A 10204-nucleotide genomic window follows, 5' to 3' on the forward strand; every position below is an offset into this window, starting at 1 on the left:
ATACGTCTTATGCACAAGTGTGATGTACACATTTGAGGCAGTCCATTTGTGCGGGTAATTTTGAATTCTGATGGCTGAGTAAAACACAAAATGACCTACAGAGACTTCACTCACACATGCACTAAAATATATTTTTAATATTTAATTGTATGTGACACATATTACAGACATATATGTCAAATATATGTTTTAATATATTACAGTGGAGACCGCTTACAGTTATCATGTCTGGGTAAAGTTAATCACTATAAGCGGATGATTTTTATAATTAACCAGTTTCTATCTTTTTCTTTATGTTTCAGGCAGATTACCATGTAATTCACATCTGTATATTTATTAAATGACTATAAAACGGACAGCGTCACTATTCACGGAATTTTATTGACTCTTTCAAAATACAGTACAGCTGTTTCAAACAGTACAGACGCTCCTCCACTTATGAATGAGATACGTTCCAAACGGCCATTTGTAACTTGAAATGTTCCATCCATCCATCCATTAGCCCCCGCTTGTCCAGGGTTCGGGTCGCGGGGGTCGCAGCTTCAGGAGAGATACCCAGACCTCTCTCTCCCCAGCTACATCTACCACTTGAAATGTTCGTAAGTCATTATGCAACATCATTTACAAGTATATGCAAGTACTAAGAACTAGGATGCTGGGAGTACGCACGCTACGCTGCTGCGCGGCGGGAGTAGCGGCCAGAAGTCATACTAGGTGGAATTGTCGCGCAGAAAAAAAAAATTGATGTTCCGGACAGGAAACGGGAGCCCAATGAACACAATTTGGACACACAGTCCTCTTCGTTCGGATGCCTGAAAGTTTGTAAGTTGAACGTTCGTAAGTAGTGGAGCGTCTATACTGTACACTACTCTGATCTTACCTTGTTTGCTGTTAGGGCACAATAATGAGCAAGAAGCCTGTCAAAAAAACGCAGCCAGATCTGGCACTGATTTGGGAAACACCATAAAGCAAACTACTCAATTACCAGAAACTTTATCATCACTTAGTTGAATAGTGCTGGCAGAAAGTCCCATTTATTATGAAGGGGGGCCAGGCTTTGTGCTAAACTTTGTCACACTAAGAAATGGGAACAAACTGGCACACAGGCAGGAAGAAAAGGGGGGCTTCGCCCCTTCTCATAATGTAAGTAAAATTAGAAAAGCAGAAGGTGCATTATCAGGGCATGGTGACATTATGCTTATGCTTGACCTGCTGGGCCTAACAAGGGTGGGGGTCGCTGACGCAGGGGGTGGGTACTAACGCATAGCACTGTCAAAACAATAGTTGTATGTCACGAGAGTGGAAAGATACCAACAAGAATTGTAGATGCCCTAAACGGGGTATAAAAGCCAAACACAGACAACAGAGAGCTGAGCTTCCTTGGGTATGTACTGTTTGTGCATCTGAGCGTGGCTCCCGGATCGATCTCTACAACACATAAAGAGAGCGGACTTACAACCATCCTTTGCCTCACGAATGCATCTTTTCCTCATCAACGGACTCGGTGGAGTCTAACTCCAACAATTTGGGGGCTCGACCGGGATTGACAGAGGGTACAGGATCTCTACAACAAATAAAGAGAGACGGACCTCCCTGGTATCAGGGAGGATGAGATACTGTCCTCCTCAACGAACTCGGTGGAGTCTAACTCCAACAATTACCAAGAAGAGATTAATTAAATCTCTAATATTGTGGTGGACGGGTGGACCGAGGAATCGCGAGACCAAGGACAGACAAGAAGACTTGCTTGCCGGCGAAAACTTCCTCTTTATTTGCAATCCTTAAGAAGACTATTACATACACCATATCAAATACACAGGGACGAACACAAAAGGTTGCCAGATGTCGAACTGCAAGATGCACACATGGTGGGAGATTTTCACAAGCTAAATACACGCGAGCATCGGACCAGGTAAACACCAGATACAGACGGACACACGCACCACAATAAAGAAATGCAACCATTAACAACACAACAATGGCTATTTACAAATGCACGCGGGGCATGCTGGGACATGTGCCCCACCAGTGCTACAATATTTACATCTATGGGTCTCTAGAAGAAGATCTAGTCGCTATTTTATGTGTGTTGTGTTCCTTTCGGGAAAGTTAGGATGTGTTTGTGCGAGAGACAGAGTGCAGGGGAGTGACAGAGGCATCATAAAACAAGACTTTTAATATTAAAGATATAATATATACATGTTATGTCTCACTAATATTTATATATTCTATAATTTTATGTAACTCGAATCATTTTCAGGAGTGTTTTTCGCTGACGGCTCATATCCGTGTCTTTGTGATTATTCAGCAAGCTTCAAAATATTCCCATTTAAATAAATTTTAATAAATAATTCCCAAATAACCGAAACCTCGAATGTCAAATTCGCTGATCTATACGGGTGAATGTATATTTTTCGTTCATTTGCAAGTGCAATAATTAGCACAAGATTAGATAAAGCATACAAAAATGAATGCAAAATTCACATTTTTAGTTCCCGTTTTCTATAAGTCAATGCCTGCAAATGTCCAGTTTTCTAAGCAGAACACTGAACCCCTTTGGTGGGATGTACAGAGAGAGAAAACAATTGCTCCACAACTAAGGAGGCGTAATCATTTTTTATCAGTCATAATTCCACAATCCATGCCAGCTTAAAATATAATTGTATGTCTTACACATTATGATCACATTAGTTATGATTACAAATAATATAAAATTAATGAAGTTGAAACACTTTAGTGGTACGATTTCTGAGTGGGTGGCAGAGCTGCCACAAACCTTTGTTTGAATTTTATTTTACGTGGGTGCAGTTGGTTCTCCTGGCTTTATGTGGGTGTTACTTCTGGGTACTCCGGCTCCCTCCCACAATATAAAGACATTCAGTGAGGCCAGTAAAACTTCCAGCAACATAAACACAGATGTAACATTCCGAGCATTACAATACATTTTTTTCCACTTGTTCCTTCAACTTTTTATCCATGACAGGGCACACAGAATGCCAGTATTAAAAACACAGAGACACCGAAACATTCAGTTGCATCTGTCAATTGCTTTTGGGAGGAAAAACACACAAGGACGACCTGCAAATTCCAAAAATACAGAAGAGGGACACAAATACACAACCCTGGAAAGAAAAGTGCTGCCCACTGAATCACCATCCAATAGCATTTTTTTACAAAAAAAATCCACATAAATGTGTTATTTGAACACTTTGACGATCATGAATGTGAAAAAAAATTCACATATGACTACTATATCAAACCATTGGACAACAGACTTTCACTTATATGACAATTGTAGGAACGGCAGTTGTCAGAAGCTAATGTTGCTTTCATATTGTTCCAGAAATGCTGATGAGCACGGGGGTTTCTTGGCCAAGAGAGGACTGACTTTCTGCATAGCATTTTTCTCATTTGAAGATATTTTGACTTCGGAAAGACCTCATCCAGAAGAACCAGTACAATTGTATCAATCTTTTCATCCAGAAGACGTTGCTGGACCATAATGAAGGCTTGCCTTGCTATGCCACTGACTGAGCCTGTACTAGTCAGCACAAACACGGTCTTTTTACTGCTATAAACAGCATTATGGAGGTTTTCTATACAGGAAATTCCTGGGACCCAGTCTCTTTCCTCCAGACAGAGACTAAATCTCTGCCTTCCTTGGTTCTCCAGATTAACTATTAACTCATTGTAGACCCAGTCTCTAACAGCAGCATTAAGAGTATCAAAAATGATAAAAGCGTCATGCTGGCCTTGTTTTCCCAGTAACTGAGAGTACCCTTTATGTTGAGCCCAAACTATCTGTGTACCATACCAAAGGTCCCAGCCATAAAGCTTCTTGAGCAGAGGAACCAAAGTAAAAATAATGGTCAAGAAGGACGTAACAATAAATCCTATACTTCCATAGATCTCCTGACATGAGCGGGAGTCCATTGACAGCACAAGCTTTTCATTCTGAGACTCTGGAAAACCACACCTAATGCCAGTGGTCAGGTAAGGTATTTGAATGGTGCTGCTTAGTAAGAAATCCATCAACCATGAAGTATCACAGCTGCACATAAATGGATTGCCATGGAGGGTCAGTTTATGAAGAGATACAGTAAACTGGGACGGGAAGCACTGGACATTAAGAAATTTAAGCTTATTATGATTCAACAGAAGGTACATAAGAGAGCCTGCCTCATGAAAAAAACTTTCTGGGAGCCATCGAATCTGGTTGTAGCTTAGGTCTAAAACGGTTAAATTGTGCCCAAATTTAATGGGTTGATTAGGTAACTCGCTTAGGAAGTTGCCACTGAGGTTTAGGCAACAAAGTTGGTTTAAAACTGTAAGATTGTGCCAAGGAAAGTATATTAGTTGGTTACTGTTAACCTTTAGAACTTCCAGTGTTTTTGGAAGGTTACAAAAGGCTTCTGGTTTAAAAGATTTCAGGTGATTTCTGGAAATGTCTAAGTATGCAAGATTTGTAAGGTTCTGAAAGAAACAAAGATACTGGTCACCCGCCATGTCCCACATTATATCCAAACGATTGCCCGAAAAGAAAAGATACCTGAGGGAGGAGCTCTGGAGTGTCGCAGAAATGCGAATTCCAATGCTGTTCTGTGACAGGCTCAGAACCTCCAGTGACGTCAGGTTTTCAATAAATTCAAAGCGATGCCCCATGCCCTTCATGCGAAAGTGAAATTCATTACTAGACAGGTCAAGCACTTTAAGTGTTTTTCTTAGTTCTTGAAAAGCACCATCGTAATACATATCAATCCTATTGTGAGCCATATTAAGGTATTCTAAGCTGCCCAGGTGTTTAAACTGCTTCCCATTCAGTGACTGGCTCAAATAATTAAGTGACAAATCTAAACATACTACTGTGTCCATTCCTTGAAAAATGTTTTCCCGCAGAGTCAAAATATTGTTTTGTGACAAGTCAAAAAACAGTTTTCCACGGCAGTACCGTTTCTGAAAATCCAGCATGCTTTGATAATACTTTTCATTTGATTCCAGATATTGGCCTTCAGAGTTTAATGCCTCTGGAGTCATGATTACTTTGCCAGTTAATTGATTTTGGTTTTGGAAAGTAAATCGATTGGTGTTAGGTGAACAATATGGAAATTCCAGTAGGTTCTGTGAGAGAACAACTTTTTTCAAAGAGGTTATGTTACTGAATATACTAAGCTGGCACTCACTTATAAAGTTCATACGTAAATCCAAATAATGAAGTTTTGAGAGGTTCCTTAAAGGACTCAAACTCCGTTCAGTCAACTTATGGAAAAAATACCCACTGATGAGTAATTCTTCCAGGGACGTCATTTCACTGAAATACGGTGACAATTTCAGGTCATTGAAAGTTTTCAGAGGTTCATAGTTGTAAATCAAGTTAAGTGTCTTGACGTTTTTCAGGTCTCTGAAGAAAGAGTCATTTCTGATGCTGTTGGCCAACAGATTGTCAGAGAGGTCCAGATAGGTAAGTCTTTGTAGTCCTTGGAACAGCCCTTCAGGCAAGGCCCTTAGTGAATTTCCCCTAAGGATCAAGTAGGTAATATTGCTCAGGGTTCGGAATGCCTTGGGATGTATATTTATGGCAGAGTTGTTTGCGCAGGGAAAGCATGGTTGTGCTGCATGATCACACCGCTGGCAATTCCATTCCAGATTCAAGTAGGTGAGTTTTGTCAGATTGGCAAATGCAATCTCATCAATATGACTGATCTTGTTTTCTCTTAGATCTAGGCTGGTCAAGTTCTGAGGAAGGCCCTTGGGAACAGTGGTGATATTGTTAAATCCCAGAGTGAGATTTATGAGCTCCCGCAGTTCTTGCAATACAGATTCATTAATATAGAATGTCTGGTTGCAGGGGTTACGATAGTAACAGTTGTCGAACAAGAGCAGCTTCTTGAGTTGCGGGGTTCCCAAGGGTGTGTTAATTCTATATATATTACTTGATTCAAGACCGAGGACTTTCAGACCACCAGGTAGACGTGGGACGGATAACAAACTGTTTCCACCCAGAAAAAGATGACTCAGGTTCTTCAAATGAACAAAGGCATCAGGTGCAATAGTCAGTTTGCAGGAAGGAGTTCCTGGGTTCCTCAGCTTACCTGGAGGGCAATTCCACATGATGCTAAAATTCTGAAGATTAGGAACTCCAGCTAGTGCATTGCTCTTCACTGACTGGATTTTATTTCCATCCAGGTTTATGGAGAGCACAGAGACAGAGTTAATCCAGGGAACATTAGTTAGGCCTCTCTTTTCACAATCAAGGGTTGTTGCAAGGGTATCATTTTCACAAGGAAAAAAAACGGGATTTCTACTCCTGACTGCTGTAAGCCGGCTGCAAAGGTAGAGCAGAAAAAGATTCTTCCACAAGGAGACCTGTAAAGAATATAAGTTTAGAGATGAATCATACAGTAATGCAACATGCACAGATTTTGTATACATTAGGGTTGTTATGGCACTCGGTATACAGTATTATCAAACCATCCGACGTATCGATGTCAATTCAGCCATACTGTACGACATTTCTGGAGCAGTGATCCCACCCACTGTGGACAATATCCTGACGTAATGTAAGGCGGGGGGGTTGGTTAGCACTTGACCACTCGCCACATTACATTTGCGGACAGTTAGAGATGTGAGTGTGAGATGATGCCAGGAAAATGATTAGGCCTACATTTGCTGATTAATCCTACTTCAACACTTCCATTTTTCAAAAATCACAATACAGATAGACGGAGAAACCATAGTGGAGGCAAACGATACCAAAATTCAGTGTTAACCCCTGTATTGTTTGCCATTTACTTTATTTTTGGTGTCTGATCCTCCAAAGCAGCCACACACACTGCAATTTATACAGCGTTACTTTTTCAGGTTGAATGCACACTGACCTTGAAAGCTATTAAACAGCTTTTATACAGCTTTGTCTTCACATGGCATTCCACACATTCTGGATTTATGATGTGTTGTAATTTCAATACGGTTAACGCTTTACATTTACTGTACTTTCATAATTCCTTCATAATGCATTCATAGAACATTCATAAGCAGCACAGAAGTATATCATAACCTAATATACCATTGCAGCCTTAATATACATTAATAACAAACATATATATTAATAACAAACATTGTAATTGTATCAAAGCTGCTAATGTTAGGATGTTACTTCCATGCTGCTTATGAATGTTCTATGAATGCATTATGAAAGTGCATTGAATGTTCTTTGTATACACGTATAATGAATGCATTATGGAGGTGCAGTTAATGTAAATCGTTACCTGTTATTTTATAAGACCATAGTTTGTAATTTCTTGTAATATATAAAAATTATACTACAGTATACTACAATGTAATCTCACTTTTCAAAAATAAGCTTCTTGCTATTACAGACCATTTATGAAATTGAAAGTACAGTACCAGAAGAACCGATATGGTTCTTTAAAGGTGCCTCACAAAAAAGGTTCTATTTGGAACCACCTTGAGTTACATATATGAAGCAAGTTATAGAACCCCTAAAAGTGCCGTATAGAACCATTTCTAAGTACCAGAATTGGTAAGATATAACATGATATATCTAATGTATTGTATACACTTCAATAAGCTGCAATATTTTTTAGACTTAGTTTGGAGGAAATAAGGTAATAATACATCATGCAGTATATTTAAGAAACATTCCATCTACTATCATAACAAAAACACACTTACCATTTTCAATGTTCAAGATGATGTCACAACAAAGTTGTATTTACAGTGGATGTTTATGCAGTGACTTATCAAAATAAGCACAAAACACATAAAACAATGAACCTTGCAGGTGGAAAACTATGTGAAACTGATCTAAATAAAAGAAGTGAAACATGATATTTGGAGGAAGTAAAACCTGACAGTAACAGGAAGTGAAGATCGAGTTCATCACACCCTTTCCTATATGATGGGAGTCAAGCCTAGTCAAGTAACAGCCATATTCTAATTACCCGATGAGCATATGCAGTAAACGTATAAATTCTGCTCATGCATTTGAATTAATTCACATATCCGACATTCACATAGCCTGGGGTGGCTTCTTCAGACGGGGTACCGATTTAGCAAACCGGCACCAACCCAGTTCACATCTTTTACTCTGTTCCCCCCCTCCAATCCATCTCACTGTTTTCACTGCAGCCATGCACCAGAGGTGACGCTCATCTAGGACACCACATGGGTATCGAATGCCACTTCACATTTCAAAGGAATGCAAACAACAAAAGCTAGTATGTGAAATTCATTTTTTATTGAACTAGTTACCTATTAATAGCCAAGTATTATGTGTATACTCTACAGCTGCATAGCTCTGTGCAGCCTTAAGTTCTTGAGCATTACATCCAACCAGTACATGATGCTTTTAGCAGCCACTGTGCAATATTAGGACATGATCTTTTCTCATTTCTGTTAAAAGAAATGGTCTGATCACACTGGCAGCCACTTTACCGCTAGAACTGCTACTTAGGGTTACTGCATTACAAATGTGTTAAACTGCCAATGGATTTGTGCTGCTCCTTTTAATAAGACTGGATAGAAAAACCAGCAAAGAAAGTCAGTCATTTTTATGCTCAAGATTTAGGAATAGAAACGTGGACAAACTTAATGTGAAAACTTTGGCTAGAGAAAATAATTGGCCAATCAGAGAGGCCTGTACCACATGAATATTTCACTAAGTGAACGTGTTCTCTGAAGATGACAGACACAGAAGATACGCGGGATAGGTGTGATGCAGGTGTGTTTGGTAACTGTCCAACTTCCTATGGGTAAGGATGGCACTGAGTGGAAAGGTGACCACTTTGTCTCGTGCTGCACCTGGCCAGACCCCAATACATATCTCCATCCATGATGGATGAAGACAGAGCCATTTTTAGCAGGGTGCAACTATTGCTGCTGCACTGCCCCCACCTTCTATGGGCCCCATCCAAAAGGGAAAATTGTCAAGATAATAAGCTAAATAATACTGTAAATCACTTTGGTAACACTTTCTATGATCCCATGTCTATAAGACTCAATGAACACACACACGCACACACACACACACAATATATATATAAAATTCATAAAGCACCATAAACATGGCTGTAAATATTTACAGAAAAGCTTTTTATATAGTCATCTTTATTATGTATTATGAATGCATAATGAGCATAACACTTGGCTAAAATGCACTATAGATACATTCATAATGCAGAACAAAACATCCTTAAATTGTTACATCATCCATCATAATTACATATGAAGGTATCTGTAGTGCATTATAGATGAGAGCTTTCAGTAAAGTTTTACCCTAACTTTTTTTTCATCGATTGTACGCAGCCACATTTGAAATAAATATGTCATTTTGCCTAAATACAGACTGGATAGACTTAATCCAAACCCTATCTTAGACATGTGATCACAGCCAAGGCTAGTGCATCCTGTGCAGCCACACCAACTATGGGGCCCCAAATAAGGTGGCTTTGCCTTGGCCCTGGTCCTCCTAAGTGACAGGTCTGGAGGGAGCCATGCTGTATCTAAACCCCTGTACTGAAATAGAAAAAAGGACGGAAAAAAGTCATAAAAACAGATAACAGGAAATATACCAGCATTGAATGCTTATAAAAGAACTTGTCTGTGGTAGGTTTTCATTCCGAAATCAATTTCAGTTAATTATGAGCATTTTTCCATTGCACCATCTAAAGAACTTTTGGTACTGTACTTTTCCATTGATTTCTAGTCGAGTACCTGTACCCAGGGTACCAAAGCAGCTGGGTTACTTTTTTAGTACTTTTGGGTGACTTGCAAACATGTTCGGTGTTAACTGGTTATGCAAATATCCTGCACACTCACACACCTATGAGAAATTTAGTAATTCCAATTAGCCTCAGCATGTTTTTGGACTGTGGGGGGAAACCGGAGTACCTGGCGGAAACCCCACGACGACATGGGGAGAACATGCAAACTCTGCACACATGTGACCCAGGCGGAGACTTGAAACCAGGTCCCAGAGCTGTGAGGCATCAGTGCTAACCACTGCACCACCATGCCGCCCCTCCAAAGTACCAAGGAACGTAATATATTATTGTAATGTATATAACTGCTTAATTGCTTGAAGATATTATTTGTCAGTATCAAACTGTTACCTTCGCTATGCTGTCTCTTGTGTGTGTTGTTTGCATGTTTTATGCATGTGGGGAGTAATGAATGAACAGAGTTT

The 10204-nt window shown here is 39.7% G+C and overlaps 1 protein-coding gene across 2 annotated transcripts; it reads right to left on the bottom strand.

Annotated features, from left to right (window-relative positions):
* Positions 1–361: 361 nt before the first annotated feature.
* tlr9 (toll-like receptor 9) lies at positions 362–10147 on the bottom strand. Of its 2 annotated transcripts, none has more exons than XM_049016846.1 (2): positions 7693–10147; positions 362–6363 (listed from the first exon to the last, which is right to left on the bottom strand). In XM_049016846.1, the coding sequence occupies exons 1-2, from the start codon at positions 7693–7695 to the stop codon at positions 3250–3252; spliced, it is 3117 nt and encodes a 1038-aa protein (XP_048872803.1). In that variant the 5' UTR covers positions 7696–10147; the 3' UTR covers positions 362–3249. The 2 variants fall into 2 exon arrangements, with proteins under 2 accessions (XP_048872803.1, XP_048872802.1); XM_049016845.1 differs by having other exon boundaries at positions 362–6803; positions 6991–10147.
* Between the last annotated feature and the right edge of the window lie 57 nt (positions 10148–10204).

The sequence above is a fragment of the Brienomyrus brachyistius genome, chromosome 6 (genome assembly GCF_023856365.1).
Source record: "Brienomyrus brachyistius isolate T26 chromosome 6, BBRACH_0.4, whole genome shotgun sequence".
NCBI lineage: Eukaryota > Metazoa > Chordata > Actinopteri > Osteoglossiformes > Mormyridae > Brienomyrus > Brienomyrus brachyistius.

What these genes read in the sequence shown, in the direction of transcription:
- tlr9 (XM_049016845.1), bottom strand. Translation starts at nt 6,429, where the DNA reads ATGTATACAAAATCTGTGCATGTTGCATTACTGTATGATTCATCTCTA.